This window comes from Lepidothrix coronata, unplaced genomic scaffold (assembly GCF_001604755.1).
Source record: "Lepidothrix coronata isolate B3197 unplaced genomic scaffold, Lepidothrix_coronata-1.0 Scaffold85, whole genome shotgun sequence".
Classification (NCBI taxonomy): Eukaryota; Metazoa; Chordata; class Aves; order Passeriformes; family Pipridae; genus Lepidothrix; species Lepidothrix coronata.
Window position 1 is genome coordinate 2,726,938 of NW_016690265.1, and position 20,192 is coordinate 2,747,129.

At 41.0% G+C, this 20,192-nt stretch overlaps 1 protein-coding gene across 4 annotated transcripts in view; it reads right to left on the minus strand.

The window, feature by feature from the left end:
• Window positions 1–3,152: 3,152 nt before the first annotated feature.
• The window catches only part of MXD4 (MAX dimerization protein 4), a 38,703-nt gene continuing 21,663 nt past the window's right edge, over window positions 3,153–20,192 (minus strand). For 3 of the 4 annotated variants that reach the window (XM_017820750.1, XM_017820752.1, XM_017820749.1), the window contains exons 4-6: window positions 10,109–10,223; window positions 6,936–7,095; window positions 3,153–5,959 (exon numbers count right to left, since the gene is read on the minus strand). In XM_017820750.1, the coding sequence (XP_017676239.1) occupies window positions 5,811–5,959; window positions 6,936–7,095; window positions 10,109–10,223 (424 nt within the window). In that variant the 3' untranslated portion in view covers window positions 3,153–5,810. Of the gene's footprint in view, window positions 5,960–6,935; window positions 7,096–10,108; window positions 10,224–15,186; window positions 15,345–20,192 lie in introns of those variants that run through there. The other variant, XM_017820753.1, reaches the window with a different exon arrangement.

Here is a 20,192-nt window from a genome sequence, read left to right on the forward strand (position 1 = left end):
ATTTAAGTCCAACATGTGTGAAAAACACACACAAACCAGTGGATGTCACACACTGCAGCTGAGAGTAATCAATGTAATTCACAAAAGCATTTCAGCTCTGTCCCTCCTCTCGTCTCTCCTAGTAACAAATTAAAATACTCATTTTTGTCTGGCTGCATGTCACTTATGATGTGACTTTCATATTCAAAAAAATACACATGCAGAACTTGCAGACTGCCTCTCAATGCATTTTTTTCTGCCTTGTACAGAGCTGGAATGATTTCAAGTATAATTACTTAGAACAGACACTAATGCATTTCAGCTGGCACTTTGTTTTACAGGTTGGTTTGTCTTCAGAAAGGTAATAGTGGAAATTTATATAGCACCCATGGTTAGAGACAAATAATAACTATTGGGGTTTCATCAGGCCAGTGTGTGTAAAAGAACTTTTAACAGCACTTCAGCCTCCATTCCATGCTGTTCATTTGAATTGCTAAAACTCAGTGAGCTCCTTATGAAATAGTCATTAAACCAATATGTAAAGATTTGCAGCATGTAAAGACTTTCAAAGAGAAGAAACACTATGCACAAAAAAAACAAACGATGACATTTTTTTTAAAAAAAACTGGATACCACAACAAAAAGGTATAAAAATTTGTATTTATATTATGACGAGATAATGATACAACACAGTACTCCGTGTGCTACAGAACGTAGCAAGCGCCATGTACGTGCGTACAAATGAATCTGTATAATACAGTAAAATGCATCTCACAAACTATGAACCACTCCTTTGGCTCTGGGACCCAGAGGCTCTGGCACAGAACCCACTCGTAACACCTTTAGGTAACAATTTCACCAGTAAGCAGCAGAAGGCTCTCAGTCAGTGCTTCACCTGCACCAAAGTTTCATCACTTAAACATCGGTATTGCACAGACCCTTCCAATGCCATAAATCCCGTGTAACCACAGTTTATGCCTCTCGTGCAAAATGGAAGAAAGAAATTCTGAAATTGGGGTGCCTTCCCTCTGCTTTGCCAGTGGGCCAGCCTCTGGCTGGCCATGCCTTCCTAGGAATCCTTTCCTGGGATTATTTACAATACTTCAGGCAGAGAGAACAGCCAAGATGACCAAATGGTTTCTGGACTTTTCTGTTTCATATATCCCCTGGATTTTAATTCTGGGTGGTTACGGAACACACTTGAATGTTTTCTTTGCAGCTACCAATTAAGAACAGTGCTTTTAGGCAGTCACTTAAGCAAATTGGCTCATTTCATTGCTTGTGAAATTAATTTCTGGTGTGTTTGCCCCATTAGTATTTGTAGGGAGTACAGCTCTTCCTTAAAGGGTATCTAAAGAGATTCAATTATCCTTCCACCAATTTTGGAAAGTGCAAGTTAGTGCACTGTTACTGGCTCATACCACACAAGACAGTGGCTTCTACCAGTTAAAAAAAAAAAAAACACAACAGGTTTCTGAAAGAGTAATTTGTTTTGCAAACATTCCTTTATCAGTGCCATCATAAAATGAAGTGTATAAAATTAATATTACTTAATTAAAAACTGTGATGATGTGGCTGTTTTCAAAAATATTTCTTCTCCACAGGGCTGCTCTGCGAGGATCAAAAATTTCACCGCTAATTACCAGTCTGCCAAAAAGTTGGTAAAATGGTGAAATAATCACCTGTTCCGGGAGCAGAGACTGCTGTAAGTACCTCCAGGAAAAGCAGAAGTAGGTCTGCAGGCAGAGGCCACAGTCACCACCTCTTTCCGTTTCTCAGTTCTCCTCTTTTGGCATTTAAGTTCATGTGCTGAAATGGGTACAGTTGGATGCTCAGAATTTTTTTTATTTTTTTTTTTTACTTTTAATACTAAATGTTGGTGGGCTGCGTGTGGTATAGCTGAATCCATACTCATCCATGTCAAAAAAAGTAACACACAGTCTTAATTCTATAAGTTAGATGCAAGTTGTGTTAGATTTTAAGTCGTTTTTTTTCATCCCAAAGCTTACACTAATAAATTAGGATAGAAACTAATCTACAAACACCAGATGAAAAACTGTCCTTCTCATGGATTTTTAGGGGGCTTATTATTTCTGATTTAATCCAGTAAAACTCTCTGAACCGAGTTTGTCCTTTGCACAAGACAATACAGGATCCAGTCTCTGGTTAACAATGTGTTGAAGAGTTTCTACTGCCAAACCTGCTCTTTTCAGAAGATAAATAAATCAGCTGCAATGGGCCTGGCAGGGTACAAGTTGGGCAGAGAGACTGGATGTGAAGGAGGATTCATCCCCTGAATTACAGTGGAGAATTGTGCAGAAAAAACTAACAATTTTAGGCTGGTTTTTTATGCCTCTCTGCGGTGATGACAGAGTGCACTCCTGGAGCTGGAGGAAGCGCTAATCCAGGAGCAGTGAGGAGGTGCCTATCCTCCCGACACCTGCCTGCTGCAAGGGAAAGCCCTTCCTTTCTTCTCCCCTCAGGAAACAGGCCAAACCTCCATGTCTCCATAAAAAGAACTTCTCGATGACTTCATCTCTCCAGAGCCCTTTCCACAGAGGAAAAGACCTAGCAGCCCTGTAATCTTGCCTCTACTCCTTCTTTTCCAATGTGCTAATTGCAGGGGAATTAAGATGAGCTGAGCACTTGGTACCTCCTCGCCTGCTAAAAGCACCGTCAGGACACAACACGGCAGAGCTGCCGAGGTGGTGGCAGGATTTAATCTTGCAGCCAACAGTTTGCTTTTTGCAGTCGTGTCATGGTTACAGGTACAGTTGTGTGCACACAGATGCACGCACAAATGTCCAGCTTAAAAAAATGAATAACAATAACACACTCTGCATCCCACCGGGTTACGGCCACAGGTAGCGCTGCACTGGCTGCTCAGTAGCAGGAGAATTGTGTCCCTGAAGGAATGTCAGAGTCTCAACTAAGCCTGTGGGACTGCAGCTCTGCTGGGGGGGGTCAGATCAGCCACAAAGCCCGACACTTGGAACTGTTGTGCCATTGCCTCTAACTGGGCTGCTGCTGTCTGGGGAAGCTGTGCCTGAAAATTCCACCTTAAACTGGGCTGCGCTTGAGGGAGAATGACACAGGCAGTATGGTGTCATTTTTCTTTACCAGCATAATAGCTCCCAGCTGTAATAACTGAAAAAGTAAAAACAAATAAACCCTTTTTATTTCCACTCAAGATTATTCGAGTAATTTTTATTGAAAATATAAGATCTACAAAGCCATGGATACCCAGCGTGGAAGAACTCATTAAGTTAGCACATTCATCTTTAAAAGGAAAATTTCAGGTTGACCTAAGGTACAATAATGTTCAATTTAAAGTCTCGTTTTTCCTTCTGTAAGTTTCAAATCTTTTTTCATTCGGAGGTTCTGTGCAAGAGCTGCTTGTCATGAAAGGAAACACTTTACAATCCATGAATGTGTTCATTATATAATAAATGAACAGCAACAATATACTAGCCTTTTTTTTTCCTGTTAACAGTCGTGTGTTAAAGTAAACTCTTTTTTTTTTTTTTCCATGATTTGGAAATTAGTTACATATGCACCAAAGGAGCTAGTAATTTCTGCTGCTTGTCAGCTACACACAATGAGTATATTGCTGTGTGCTTTCCCCAACAATGAGGATTTTAGTAATATGCAAGGTGTATAGAACGTAATACCAAAACCTGCATCACAGAAAATTGTTAATTGTTTTTTAATTCAGCTGCCAGAGTTGATAACCTTAGGCCCCTCCCCAGAGCCAAAGTAGGGGTGGCCATCCATTAGGTTATGTAAATTAAATGTATGTTTTCCTTGTTGGCAAGTTCCAAGCAGTAAGCGAGAGTGCAAACAAGGATCTGTAAGCTGCCACAAAATGATTTCATATTTCTACCCCGTGTTGTAAGAGCCAAAGGGAGGACACGTATGTCAGATGTTGAAAGAACAACTGAACCTTTGTTTTTGATCATTATGGTCAGTCTGTCATGAGGTCTTGTATCCAAATGCTAAAAATGGCACCACACTTGGACATCCCATAGCCTTACACAGTACGTTTGTGTTTCCTCAGCCACTGAGCGCTGGTCTCACAGAGACCCTGACTTTATAAGCTAACAAAATATAGATTTGGGTGCTGAAGAATCCAAGGGAGGGCTCATACAAAGACAATTAACCCTCGCACCAAAACCTAATGTTATGATTTTACTTAAAGCCACACTGGATCAGTTGTGAGAGGGTGAAGATATAAATACACACCTCTGCTTCGTCCGCAAGAAGGTGGACAACTGACCATTTGAACAGAGGGTCTTGAAACAAAGCTTAGTTGTCCTTTAAACAATGAAAAGGAGAGGCATACATAAATGGTCACCAAGGCACAATATGACAAAGGTGAAGAGTCCCTGAGACTCTGGTCTGGGTCTGTACCATTCCCCTCCCTATACAAGTAAATGAGAACATTTAGGAAAATATAATACAAAATCTCTTACAGGAAATATAGACTACACTTGCTAAAATCACTTCCCTAAAAGTGTTTATAGCTTTTTTCTTTTTTTTTTTATTTTTAATTTTTTTCCTTTTTTTTTCCTTCCTTTATTTTTTTTTAAAAGACCTTCTTTAAACAGGTAATGCAAAGACTGGTCCATTTTTTTCTTACCCGGCAAGCCAAGCTCTAATGACTTCACTAAGCAGAAGTTGTATTAAAATACATCTTCATAGTATTGCTACAAGTTGGGTAAATATGTTCTGAACAGCTTGATGAGTACTAAATAAACTTTGCTGTTTTACAGCATACATTTTAATTTTTTTGCACTTTTTTTTAAGAATAGAAAATGCAATTATAGTGTGCAAAAGAAAAAAAATAATTATCTTCTAGCTGAATACTGTAATCTTAAGCCATGCCTTCCATAAAAATGTATTGACATGTGTAAATAGAAGAAAAGAAAAAAATACAAGCAAACAGATTTCATTTCCTTGCAAGGAAAGATTAACTATCACAAACTGGATCACTTGAGTTCTGTATTCTTCAGAGAAAGAAATGAAAACAACAACCCATAAAACCACTGAAATGCTTCAGATGTCATCCATTCCACGATAACAGGTTAAAACTGCCATGTTGCTTTCTACTGCTCCCATTAACATGGATAGAATGATTTGCTGCTGGTTGGATATTGAATACAAAAAGCAAAAGAAAGTTGAGATCATCCCACATGAAGTCATTATTAGAGCTGGCTTTTCCCCCGTTTTGAAGTACAGTAGTGACTTGTAAATACAACCTTTTCTAAAGATCATCTGAGATTTGAAGATTTATCTGCCTGCTTTACCCAAACAACAACTGCTGAAAGAATTTGCTCTATGAAGCCCACTATGCAGCATTCAAAATATTTTGGGGTTTTGTTTTTTTTTTTCATGAAAAAATACCACAAAAAGTAGGTTTTTTTGTATCTCTGAATCACTAACACATTGTAGATTCCATTTATTCTTCCATGTTCGAAAAATGGTTTCTGCAAAATCAAAATAACTGTCAAACTCCCTTACGCCATGCTTCCAACAGTTTGAATTTAATTCTTCTTGAATGGAATGACATAATTTATTTCCTTTAATTTGCAGTATGGCTACATCAAGCTAGCTTTAAGTCACAACTGTACCTAACCACAGTTCTCTGCAGCAAACCCATGATTTACAATATCTAATATTGTGGTTACAGTGCAGGGAACCGTGGGTAAGAAACCTCCATGTCAGAGTACTGTGGTTGGGGTTTCCCGGAAGAGTGGCAGTTGACACCTCTGGAATATTCATATATAAGTGCTTCAGTCAGATGGTCCTGAGTTGAACAGGTAACTCAGGCACTATGAGAGCCTGGCATTCAGTCTGCGGGAATGTGTGTAACCTCCGTCACTCGAACCGCTTTGCAAACTGTAGTGGTCTTCAGCATCACTGGCACTTCCAATACTGTCCATTTCACCTGGAGTAAACTCCATTCCTTCAATGTCTACTTCTAAAGAAAACATAAGAAGGCACATTTTCAGAAAGGCAGCAGCTGTAGCAAGTAATTATGGGCCAGTGTCAATCAGCGTTCAGGTGGAACCTGAATCATGCTTCATTTTCAGTAATCAAAACAAAAAGAACTGGCACAGTAACTCCTGAGGAAATGATCATCTTGTCCACCTGAGAATTAAAATCCCTTCTGTCCTCAACCACATAAATACACTGCATGACATCAGTACCAAATGCTGTCCCAGAACTGTTCCAACCTGCACATGACACTGATCTAGCAAGAACCCGACCCTCAAAGGCTGTAATAGCACAAGCCCCACTCCTGGTAATTCCAACCCATACAGGTGTTGGCTGGCGAGGACTGTGGCGTGACCATCTGTCCCCAGTAACTGCCCCAAGACCGACCACTCAGCTCCCAAAGGCCCTGAAACAGCCTGGGCGAGTGCTCAGCATGGAAAAACTTCCAAATGGGAAAATAAGAAATGGCGACGGGCAGCTCCAAGAGCTCTGTCTTAAATGAGAACCAAATGCAGAGAACCCTTGGTGATCGTTACACAGAAGATGCTTTAAAATTTCACAATAAATGATGTGGAATTAATTTATTCACACGAATTAAGCCCAATAAGACTTCTTTTTCCAAGAGAAAATATTATGCCAGCCTTACCAGTAATTACACTAAAAATTCAAAACATTAAATGGTAATTGTTTAAAAAACTGGCAAAAACACACACAGGATAAATAGCTTTAAAAATATACACAGTATTAATAGCTTCAAAACTGATTAGAAAAAAGAACATTTTCCAAAGAATGTAAAAAAGTCGCAGTAGTTTTTTATTCCTCAAATAGCATTATGGAACAATTTTGTCTGGGTTTTGCTGAAAGCTCAGTTTTAGTTCTAAATGACAGTTCCTCGTTCCCCTACTTCCCTTTTCCTTCCTGCTCCTGTGACTCCCCTTGGGAAGCCCTGGTTCAATTACCTTGTTCAGAGTCAGTGGATATTGTTGATCCCATGCTGTCAGTGCGGATACGCTCCATGCCCTGCACGGATAGCTGCTCCAATCTGCGCTTGAGGTAGCGGTGTTCCCGCTGTAATTGTTCTTTAATATTTAGAGCTTTTCGGTCCTGTTCTTCCAATTTCTTAAAGGGAGAGGAACACAGTAAGCTGACTGCTTTTACCCACGTTAAAGCAGAAGTAACTTAAGGTCTTCTCATAAACAGTAATTTAAAAGCAATATAAACACTTTAATTAAGTTAAAATGAAATTTAAGAATTTAATTTCTTAGTTAGCATTCTGCAGAGGTCAGTACAGTTTTGGCAGGCTAGGTCACAGCTGAATTTGTCTCACAATAAGATATATGGATGCAGGAGAAAAAAGAATAAAAGAAAAAAATCCCTCAGAGACTCTTCTGCCACTGGCAGACATTCCTTGGCTAAGGCCAAATTATTGTTGCGTTGGTTGTGGGGAATATTTAAATAATTTTATCACATAAAACTGGCATCATCTTTGATAACTCAAGTGCAGCTCAGGTTTCAGTGAGAACATAACACCACTTTAGGTGAAATAAGAGACTTATCTATCACCATAAAGGAACCATCCTGAGCTTTTGAATGCTCTCCCTCCTACCACAGGCCATGGAAAATTTTAGTATTTCAAAAGCTTAATTAACAATAAGCAGCATTAATTATATATAGTAGGAGGAATTTACTAACAATTCTCTTTATTCTTGGATTTTTTTCCTTGAACCTCTGCAGAGCATATATGATATCTCCTACAAAATCAGTGGTATTAATCCAAAATTCCTCAGCAAACAGCCTGTGAAAGGATTTTTCCACATATCTACCTAAAATCTCCCCTCTGATAGAATAACAGCAGGTATTAATTTTGCAAATAAAAAGAATACATGCTGCACAGTTGGTCGAAATGCAGTAACAGAAGTAGCATCTTTTAATATTTCAACTGAACCCTCTTCCAAATCACTGATAGCTGGTTTTGACGGTATAATTAGGGCAAAAAGTGTAATGAGTAAGATGGGATTAAAAGCATGAAGGACACACAAATCAAAACACCTTTTATTACTAAAAAAATTATCTAACTGATGCAGTAAATTACAGGTTATAGCAGTAAAAACACTTATAAGAAAGAGCAGACTTCTCTGTGAGCTGTGTTTACACGACTGCTGAGATTTAGGAGATGTGCAGGGAGTGAATACAGCTGCTGACAGTGTCTCCCCGCCATCTGAATGAACCTGGGCTTGCTTTTCTGAGGAGAGCAGGCTGGGACAGTGCACAGCAAACCACAAGCAAAACCCCTGAGATTTTGCTGTTCCAGTGCAAGCCTGAAATAAAAGCATTTCTCTCTGAAAAAATAACTGACACTCTTAAACTGGGCAGTTTCCTGGCTGAATGAGATCTACGCTCTTCAGCCGGGTGTTAAGCCCCCTCCCAGGCAATACACTCCGTAGAAATGCATCAGAGGTGGATACACAATGTTAAAATAAGAAAAGGGGTTGGTACATCCATGTACACAACAAACCAAATGTGCCCAATTGATCAGATTTCCTCTTCCTTTATTTTCCTGGCTGCAATCCCAAACTCTTAAGAGCTATTTTAGGAATGAACTCAGTGATTCATATCCAGGAGACTCAAAACTGTCCAATCTCTCAGAGTAAGTTTCAATACATGGGGGTGTGTGTGAAAAGTTCAAAACTAATGACTGTGTTAGAAATGGGAGCTGGGCACAGCCATGCTCTGGCAGTGCAGCGGGGAGGGAGCTGACCTGACAAAGAGGAGCAATTAAGTGCCAACCCAGTTAGGGCAGGTTCAGTTAAAATGTTAAAAAGAAAGTTAAACTTCAGTCTGAGTTTTCAGAAAATGAGTACTTGGTACTGCGTGCAGTCGATTTGGAAAGAAGCTGTTCCTAGCTTTTTTTATCAGCAGCTGAAATGGTAACTACAGGGCTAATCTCTCACACTCGCCACTTGTAAAAACAGTTTTTCAATTTGTATGCATAAGCCCATGATAGGGGGGCAGCCCAAGACAAAAACCACATGCAGTGCCTTTCACGCATGTTAGCCTGAATTATAAACAAGAGGCCAAAATCTCAAATGGTAAAAATAGGGGTTTCCCAGCTGGAGTAAATGTGCTTAGAAGAGCTGAAGAAGTAGCTCTCCAAATCTGTTCACACAAATACTTTTGCTTAAATTAATCTTTAAATCTTCATATGAATTACATTTCTGTAACTGCAGTGCATCTTAATGATGTACATCAGCAGGCTGTTCTCGAAAATATGCTAAGATTACTGGCAGTGTTCAACCTTCCTGACACTTTTCTTGACCTGTTTCCCTGTAACACTGAAAAAAATGCCAGATGAGTAATTATAGTCCTGGACACAGCAGCAGAAACCTGTTCTTTAACTTTTACGTTTGAATACCTCTTTGTCTTATTTCTGCACGTAACCAGGTTCCCTGAAAATGACGACAGTGAAAATGGGAGTGAAAGGTGTCTTTGAAGAGAGGAGGCCTGAGGAGGCCTAAGGAGTGATTCACTTTGTATTACCTTTGCCAGTGTAGAGCCTGCACTGCTGCTGGATCACAGGTGAGATTTTGGGCTGTTTTTTTGTTTTAAACTTGTAACAAGGGGAGCCAGCAACTAGTGGGAGATTGTACTTAATTTTGGGGTTCATTTAAATGTTTAAAAAATGCTTCAGAACCTGGTCAGCAAGATGTGGGATGTGGATAAGGCTCACTAGTAGCTATAACTCTTTTGACTCTGTTATTTTTTTATCATGAGTGGATCTGGCTTTTTACATTGAAAGCAACGCAATACAATGTTACCTTGCTCAGTCCTTAAAAACCAAACATATTAAACAGCAGCTTTGATACATATATATTATTTTTTTAAACTACAGTGTAAATAATTACATTAGTTTGTAACTAAGCAGAAATGACTCTTTTATATATCTGAGACTGCCGGGTAAATTGCAAAACCTTGATACTGTGACTGAAATCCTTGCAACTAATAAAGGCCAATATATCCAGAACATTGGACATATGGATACGGATTTTGTGTGAAAATTAGTTTCCTCTCTATGGATACACATTCTGGAAGATTCTCCTTCAAAAGAAACAAAAACATGCGTGAATGTTTTTACCTTGATATGCATCTTAGCTCTTTTCAACAGACTTAGAGTGGTGTGTCTGGTGCTGTCCGGCCCGAGAGGCACAAGCTGTTTTAGCTGTTCCAAATATAGCCGGAGTTTAGCCCGCCTGCAATCATTAAAAACGGAGAGCGTTGTAGTAGAGTTGCACCCGAACAGCATATCCTATATGCAAACACCATCTGTTTGCAGGATCTCTGTGCAGAACTCGAGTGGCTTCCTTTCCCCTCCCTTTGGCAAAGTTTCAGACTGAAAGGTCACTTGAAATGCAATAATGCTGCTGGCACACTCAGACTGGAGTCTCATACCTGTGTTTCAAAGCAGTCTGCTCAGCCTGGTCAGTCCCATCTCAACCAAGGGGGAGTATGAGCAGAGATCTGAGAATTCCAGGCAAGACTGCACACTCAACCCATGGCTGGGTAAGGAATTAAATCTGGGATTTTGCTTTAACACAGTGATTTCTGCAGGCAGAGACAGAGCTGTGGGCAGCTGCAGACCCTGGTTCCCCTCTCCCCATTCCTATCCCTGCCTGCTGCCATAGGACACACTCCTGCTGTGTAAGGCAAGGGCACCCATGCAGCTCTGCACAACTCAGAGCTGTTCCCAGACGTAGTTTTTCAATATTGTAACAGGAAGGTCCTGATGCCCCTTCTCTTCCCTTCTACTGACCCACAGTCCCCCCAAGAAGGACACGTTCTTCCTCTCACTGTACAGTATTTATTATAAATACACAAGAGAAAACAGTTCCAGCCATATTCCTCAACAACTGGGTCCTGCTTCCTCTGTTACTGCTTTGCAAGTGTCACTACTGCTGCCCTCAACAATCTCTCCTGTACTAATGACATTAATCTATCAATAAAAAGAGGATGAACAAAGTAGTATTTCTAAAAATATCTCTTTTCCAAACCATCTCTCTTTGAGAAACAGAAGCTGGCAATACAATAGTCCACGAAGCAGTTGCTTCAACTATCCAAAACAAGGCAGTGGCGAACCAAAGAACCACGTGTGAGTGTGTTTCTACAGCTAAATCCTAAAGAAGGTCTCTCCTGGTCTTAATTCACGATTCTTGAACAGGAATCCATATGGTTCAATGAGACATAAATGGATGCTGAAGCACTTCCATGAGCAACATGGCTACTATTTTCCTTTCTCCCAGCCTGTTACAGGCTGAACAAAGCGATGACCCGGAGCCGACATCCCCCACACAGCCATAAGAATAACTGAAGCAGATCTCAAGGGTGAGATGAATAATCATCTTTTTCAAATCTGCTCAATGCTGCATGAAGGAAACAAACATTGCAGGGAACTCAATGCTTCTGGTCGAGAATGAACTTTTGAACAGTCAGTTCAGAATCACAACCCAGCATCAGTGTTTGAAATGCAGCTGAAGAGGATTTAATATGCACCAAATGACAAATTACACATGTGTAATTGGAATGATTACTGCAATGTGAAAACAACCTGAAAATTAATGGGGAAAAAACCCAAAGCAAAATAAAATCAAATTTAAATACAGAACAGCGATGACTACACACTCACACATCTAGTTCTAGCTGCCTAAAAATCCGCAATGTATTAGGCAAGAAAGAAAACAGCATTTCTATAAAACTGTCAATTCTTTCTTCAAGCCACTTAGGGAAAAAGGAATATTGCTGAAAATGTGATTCACAGGAGAAAACTAATGACAGACTTTTTGTTTAGGCCTGGGGTTTGTTTTTAAATACAAGGCTCTAAACTTACCCATCTAAATCCTTTCATTTAAACAACATCAACAAAGGCTGGGCTAAGTATTCATAAAAACAGCCCCATCAGATCCCTGAGGCTGCTACCTTAAACTGGGATATTGATCTTTAAAACAGCGAAATACCCGAATTATATCTGGAATTTATACAGAAAATCCTAATCAGGTAAATTTTTACTTCTGTGCCTGTAATCTCTAACAGCTGCCTGGCCGGGTTTGCATTTTAAATACAAAAACTTGTTTCAGGGACTAAATTTGAATAATCTTTTTGTATTGTAAGTGGCCTCTAAACACACACGCAATCGTCTGCGTCACTCAGCAAAACTTGGATGCAACTGTATTTAGACAGCTGACAAGAAAGTGAGGACTGAAGATAAAGGAGGATATGGAAAGGAACAGAACAAGAATAGTATCGAGGTGGTAAATAAAGAGTTAAATGCATTGAAATGGAATGATCTATATACTTGGAGTAATTAAAAGTCTGATAAGGAATATACAGAATTGTTGATCTAAGATCTACTTCGTATTAATCCTGGAAAACGTTAATGAAACCAGACTACGTACTCAACTTATCTGCCACTATTGCTATTTGAGGAAAGTCTGCTTTCCACAGGGAGAAAGTAAGGCTTTAGTGCACATCCTTACCATCGACTGGGGAGTCAACAGAAATATTGCCAGGATTCAGGGGCATGGCTGTATGCCTTTTTAAATCACTAATTCTTTTAGGTTATCTGCCAACCCAGTAAAGCAGGACTTCACAGAAGGGCCATGAAAAACACTAAGTTAAGAAGACTATTTTAACTGACCAATGAGAAGAGTTAAAAAGAACTAAATATTAACAAAAATGCTTTAGGCATTCTCAGCACTAACAACTGATAGCAGTAAATGTAATAAACATACTTGCTAAAAGATCTGCTCTAACTTCACCTTTTTTTCTTTTTTAAGGGACTTTTCCTTTCATCTAATTACTCAGCATCTATAAATCTGTTAAAGATTTTAAAGCATAAGCTTTACGCAGATCTTTACATAAATGCAGGCATGCTTATGTGACTAACTCATGTATTAGAATCGATGGCATAGATTGTGAACGTACAAAAAGAAAACCAGCCCACCACAATTCCTGTGGTGCTGGAGTAAATATCCCCACGTCTTTCATTTTGCACATCTTAGAAAAAACTGTAATAAGAATGTAAGAAAACATTTCAGGCATGTTATGTTAACAGATCACACCAGCAGGAACAAGGGACTCAAACTTCACAGCAGATAAGTTGTCTCGTACAGACTCTGCCAGCACTAATTTCTCTCTTTTTCTGCAGGGACCTGACAGCTTTTGCTTTTCCTCGGCTGCCTGTGACCACCGGAGGAGGGAAAGGCACTCACAGAGGTAATCACAGCCAGAGCTGCTTTGTGTTTTGCAGCTCACACCTTAAATTCCACCAAAAAAAAAATAAGCAGAAAAAGCAGCCTGATCTCAAGAGCAACGGGGTAACAGTCTCTGTGTATGAAGTGTAGTTGAAGGTGGGTAATTACACTGTGCTACAGCTTCGGACCCCAACTGCTACACCTTCGCCCACACCAAGTGTGGTGTCAGGCCAGGACAGCAGTGCCTGCAGAAGTGGGCACTGTTCTCACCTCATGCGGATGCACAAAAATATCCCCCTCGTCACTGGTACTGAATCCATCAGGGAAGGTAGGGATCTAAAAAAATGCCATCCAAAATCCGAATCCTCAAGCCTGCAGCTCTCCATTTTGGATATAGCACCTCTCCACATATGGAGAGGTGCACAGGTGCCCTATCTCTGATTTACCACACTGTCCTTTGTGCCAGCTGATAAAGGGGTTTCAGATGTTCAACACTTCAGCGTTTCTCCACAGGAAAGCTCACAACATGGTCCTATCAGTCTGCATTACAGCTCCTCTAATGCTTAATAAGCCCACAGATTGTCCCACTGGAGGGACAAAGCACCAAAACAGTGTTGTTAAGAATTTCCCTGTAGAAGGAGGACATCCACTGGAAGTGAATTTGAAGACCACTCACTGACTCTAGTCCTTGGAGACTCCACTTTGCTCCAGCGTTCAGCTGTGGAAAGGCACGTTCACCACTTCTCAAAAAAAGGCTGCCCCCAACCAATTCCAAAATTGTGTTAAAGGAGTCTATTAAATAATGGTCAAGAAGCTTTGCCACATGTATGAAATCCCAGATGCAAATCCATTTTAATGCACCAAGAAATGGAATACCAAGATACAGAGAAAAAAAAAAGAAACAAAAAAGTCTATTGTTCACCCTGGATAATCTTCATTCCAAGGAAACTGCAACAACTCCAAGAAATTCCTACAACTACTTGACAGGCAGTTGCAATGGGAACAAAATACTGTAGGGCCAAATAATACAAGAGGCAATGGCTGTGAATTGTGAGGTTCAGGATGGATATTGGGAAACAAATTTTTTTATTAGGGCAGCAGTGCACAACTAGAATATGTTGCCCTGAAAGGCTGTAGAAGGCAGTCCCTGGAGGTTTTTAAAGATTTACCCAGACGGAGCCATAAACATTCACAGACATACATTCATGTCTATGAACATGTAAATCAGATTGCCTGTAATGCTGCAGCATTTGACTCACAAGATTCCCATTTGTGTAACAGCAAAACACACACAACTGTGCAACTTGAACCTGCGCCACTCTGATTGATACAGTGCTGGCATGTTTGTGAAGTGACCTGATCCACTGTAGCCTTTCCACAGGGACTCTCCAAGGCTTTTTCAGGCCCAGCACTGCAAACAGAAATGGCCTGCAGCCAGTCAGACAGCAGACAGTTGTTCAAGCAGCAGTTGCACAGTTTTCTGACAGCAGCAAAGGTGCATTTCCTAAACCATTCAAGTATAAATCTGCAGACTTTATTTGTAAGCCACTGAGCTGCACAAAGCCAGCTGGAAAGGCAAAGTGCACAGCCCAAGCAAGCTCCTCAGTCCTCAGCATGGCATGGCTCAGCCAGGCTGTGGGGACATTAAACGGTCACAGACACTCATGATACAGGGTGACAGAGTCAAGTTGATGTGAAATGTGTGTCTGTCCATCCTGCCACCACAGCTGGGCACCCCATGCAGACAAGCTTCTGACAGCTGACATGTTTATGATAGGTAGCATAGGGTGGGCACTTCCTTAAAGCTGCATCTAAAGACATAAACAACAGTTCCCACTGTTGGCATCATGCTCCTGACTGCCAGAGGTCACTTGCTGAAAGTGTCAGAAGGGCTATGCTCATCTGTTTCTGAACATTTGTGGGCAAGAGTATAAAACTCACTAAAGTAAAATTCATGACAAGTGTTCACCTTGCACATCCTCCAGGTCTCACTCCACAGCCTCCTGAAATTAGAAGAATGACTCTCTCACGTGTACCCATTCTGTGCTGACCCAAAGCTGGTTGTAGAAAGGAAAAAGCAGCTCTATTAGCAGTTTGTCATCCCGTGAGAAGTACCAGAACAGTTCCCTTTGGTCCACACCCCCTCCCTCCTACTAGCAGATTGCCCAGTCAAGACATGGAGCTGTCCTGGCCATACTGGGAGGCATCTTAGACCTGCAGCATCTCCAGCTGATGGGCAGCAAGGATCTGGAATGCTAGGAAATGGACAAAAAGTCACTCAATGTCTGTATTCCCACACTGCCTGCTCTGAATTTCCCTTCCTGCTGGCTCCAGCAGAAGCTGGTTGCATTAGACATGGTGTTGTTGCTTCAACATCCACAGCCCAAGGTACCTCTCGCCGCAGTGCACCACCTGAGCACGTATGGGCATGGAATAATTCTGGCCTCACAAGAAGGCCCTACACCTGTGCTTTCTGCAGGGTGCCTTAATGCTAAAAACACTTGTGTGGCTGAACATGTGTCTGTGTTTCAGATGTCCCAAATTTAGTCTACTAAACTAGCTCTGTGTATGGGAGGTTGACATACTCTCGAATCAACTGCTAAATATACTTGTTTGGTGATGTTCTGAAAAGAAAAGGACACTTACAGATCAAACACTCAAATGACACTGAAAATGCAATCGCTACAAGCCATGCTAGTGAGAACAAGAGGCACTTTTGAAATAGATGCAAAAATTAAAAATTCGTCATTTCTGTACGTTAACCGTTTCGGTCCAGAAACCAGACAGAATCAGACCCTATCACAAGGCAAATTTAGGACAAATTTAATACAAACAAAACCCCCACTTCAAAGAATAGAAACATATTTGGAATTGATCTAGAAGAAGGCACTACAAGCTAGACAAGAGTTACTGAAGCATTTCTGATTCCTTTTCTCATGTTTCACATTTTTTTTCCACATTCAAACCCATCCTGGTGCTGTGCAATGAAGTTAATACACAAAGGTTTAAATATAGAGCAGTTACTAAATTTTTCATTGTTGCATAATGACTATGTAATCTGGCTTAATAGCGTACACAGGATAAAGTCAGAGAAGAATCTCTGCACCAAAAATTCACTTCTGGAATCAAATGTTCTCCAGGTACATTGTGAACCAAAGTAGTCTGGCCTGAGCCCACAACTCTGGGTCAGAGACACTGGCAGTGAATTAATGGTTGTGTTTTCTCCTTAAAGAAATGAGAAAACCAGACACGAAATCCAGCATAAAATACAGAAGTGAACTAATTGTAAGACACTCATGTTTTTACAGGAAGACTCTTCACAGATTTATTTATGAAATGCAAATACCTGCATGCAGGGAGCACTCAAGTTTTAGACAGAATCAGCAAAGAGAAGCTCAGGATCCTTTGTAACATGCACTGGTCAGGATGAACACAGACAAAATCATTACCCATAAAGTTATCATTATCTCAAAGTTCTTAAGAAATGCAGAAATGCAGCAGTAGAAATTTCCACATTGTGACTTCAGGTTCACCTGCCACCAAGGTAAAATCAGGGTGAGGAACCCTGTCTGCCTTCTGACTCCAGCTTCAACCCTTTCTTACTGGAGCTTGACACAACAAAGCAGCATCTCTTCAGGGCTGCAGCTCTTTTTATTCTGTGCACAGTCACACTCTACAGCAATGACGGAATTTTCCTGCAAACTGTTTTAATGATACTGAAAATTCAATGTGTTTGTATTATTTTGTATAGTCCTGGATATCATGGCCACACATGTAATGTAGGTAATTATGTAATTATATACCCAACTCTGTTTAGTAGAAGCTGGTACTGAAGCATACTTGCCTTGCTCCTCTTTAAGCTAACACATTTACTGAAGTGTCAGGAATTACATATTTACAGCTCTACAAGACTTTTTATAAGCTACCAAAGATGATTCTGTACTAATTAAAACACATTTGTTTACAAACCCATTTAAAGAGATTATATATAAGCTTCCATCTTAAGAAATCACAGACATTCAATCAGATAAAAATGGTTCTAAAGAAACCTATTTATTAATAGTCCAGACAGCATTTACCATATCTCCAGAAAAATATTAAATACAATGGAAGATAACAACACTCACTGCAATATAAAATCCTGTCTCTTCTAGATTTATTTCAGTCAGAAACACTTCCAATACTTTCTCCTCTACAAAGGGTACCTCAAATACTTCTTTTTTTTCCAAAGGATGCTCCAGCTCACACTTGAGCTGCACAATCTATTTCAACTGCACAACAAATCTGCTGTAGTGAAAAGGAAAGAAAACCTCTCAGTATTAAAGCACTGTACCATAGCAAGGCACCCAGTGTGCCGATTGCTACGAGATGTGTGAAAAGCTCACTCACGGCCTTAAGAGTCAAACCCAGAGAATTCAGTCGCTCTCTTAACAGCAAACCTCTTGCCTTTTATTATCCAAGGAAAGATAAACCAAACACCAGTGTTCTGCAATAGATGTAGGGGTTTTTTTTCATATTAAGAACAAAATCCTGAAGTTTGCGGTGCTGGTGAAGATTCATCAAAGGTTTGTTCCATGTGGCATTTTTTGCCTGTGTCGAAGACCTCACAGAGGCCTCTGCAACTAAATTCAGCAGCAAAGCCCTGGAAGGCACCGTGGAAACTAACAAGCAGAAGGAGCTGCGAGTGCCTAATTGCAGTGATTGTTAGTGAATTAAATGCAACAGCCCTACAATCAGTGCAACCGCCCGCTTTATTTACTGTGGTAACCATGAGTTTCATCCTCTATATGCTTTTTCAGTGTGTTGAACACTTGTTTGCATCTGTTTTGCTAAACTGAAATCAGCCAGATCACTTTAACAGCCTTGGTCTTGGGGTTCCTCGGACTATCCAAACACAGGACATCAACCACCTACGAAGGCAATTGCTGCATCTCTCCCCATCACAAGCTTTGAGAGAGTCAGTGCTGCCATGGACTTATCTGCAAGTTTTCGTGGGAATACTGCTCAGAAACGTCTGGTGCTGTTCCTAATGCTAAGGAAGACAGAAAAAAAACCTCTGCTGCCTGTTATACAGCTAATGATTTCCATGTTTTGCGCATTTTTATCACTCTGAGAAATATTTTAGTTCTCTTTAACAGTATATATAAATGCACAGTGCAGCACTCACCGTGCATTTTATTTACTTTAACTTAGTGCCACTTCAGCCTACTTGCTGAGCCTAGACTCCACACTTGACTTTTGCCTTTTTACCTTCCAAAAGATGCCACTTGTTCTGGAACATATGCACGGTATCAGAACTTATTCCTATATCTTTCAGTAAACATAAGTTAAGGGAGGCATCTGCAGTGCCTTAAATGTATGCATTTTTGGCCAGCTAAGCCTCTTGGCAGCAGTGCACAGAAAGCTACCTGGGATGCAAGCTGGGGACAGATGAAGAGTGGCTGGTCTCTGAGAGGGAAGCTGCTGACTCCTAAGAGAGGGAATGCCTCACAGACCTTGCTGTCCATGTTGCCCTCTTCCTCTCTCCCTCCTTTCCCCATCCCTCCAGTAGCACGTTGCTGAATGCAGTGACAGCTGCCTGTCCTAAATTACAAGCACTGGACTACATCAATGTTTCTTCACCTCTCAAAATGCCCAAAGCAGACTTTGATGCACTTTATGCTCCGGTTCCCACCGGAAGGTGAGCTGTGGTGGCCTGTGTACTGCCGTAAGGCAGGGACAGCAGCAAAGATGAGGAAATGACAGCAGCTCCTGAGGCTTGCTCTGGGCTGGAATGACCCTGTAAAGCAACACAGACAACACTAGCATGAGAGACCTGACCAGAGCCTCAGCAGCTGGTGCTGGTCAGACTGCCCAGTGCTGTCCCTTCAGGAGTGCACTGACAGCAGAAGCAGACAGACTGATGAGGGTCCCAGAGTCACATCTGACTTAGGCCAGCAGAAGGAATAAAAGCCCTGTGGCACAGTTAGTGCCTGTTGCTGTATTGTTCCTCAGCCTTCTCCTACTTGAGCTCTCCTGCTGTGGCAGAGCGAGCACGAGCTGTCAGAGGTGTGTGAGGTGTGACAGAGATGTGTCACAGCACAGTGCACGCTCACCCATGGAGCTAAACTGCCCACAGACCAACCCAGCAACACAGGAGACACTCAGAGGAGCACTTGGACAAGGCAGGGCACAGGCAGGCCCATGTCAGCAAGGACTCTGGGGCAGGTGGAGCACCAGCAGCTCTGACTGGTATCTGGTTTACCCACTGGGAAACCATAGCCTCAGGCTCTGCAGTATTAAGAGCTGCAGGACCAACATCTGACCACTCTAATCTTCTCTCCTTGTTTTTCAACAGACTCCTCCCTGCAGCCAGGCTTGTCCTCACAGCTTGCCCCAGGCTTCAGCCATCCTACTGTCTTAAGCTGCTCTTATTTGAAGAGCAGCCATGAAAGGTTTAAAAGCCCTTCCTTGTCCTGGGTCTCGGTGATAACTAAAAGCAACATGAAGAAATTTGAGATGTGCTTCATGGGAAATGTCAACAGGAATTTACAAGCTATACAGAGATTCCCAAAAGCATCATAAGCAAAACTTACGGCAGCTGGATATAATTTGTCTTTCCTGGATGGTGACCATCACAAATTTACATGTATGAGATTCTACATCCTTCAACCACAGGCAATAAAATATCTGACCTTGCAAGAATCTGAGGCAACAGAAATCCAACATTATGGAAACAGCTAAACCCCACTGCAGTATGTTTTTGCCCTTGTGTGAATTTCTCTTCTGCAAAGAAAAAAAAAAGGAGATTCCAACCTATATTTTAGCATTTCAGCCTTTAGGTTGTGCTCATCCATAAAGAACAATTTTCTGTATTTTAAACCTTCAAAGTCAATGTCAGGCAAATATGAACAATTCTTAGAGCTACAGAAAAGGAATTTCTTTTTCAGGTGTCTTCTATTTTTGGCCCCGTTACCTAATGATTGCCTTTAACAT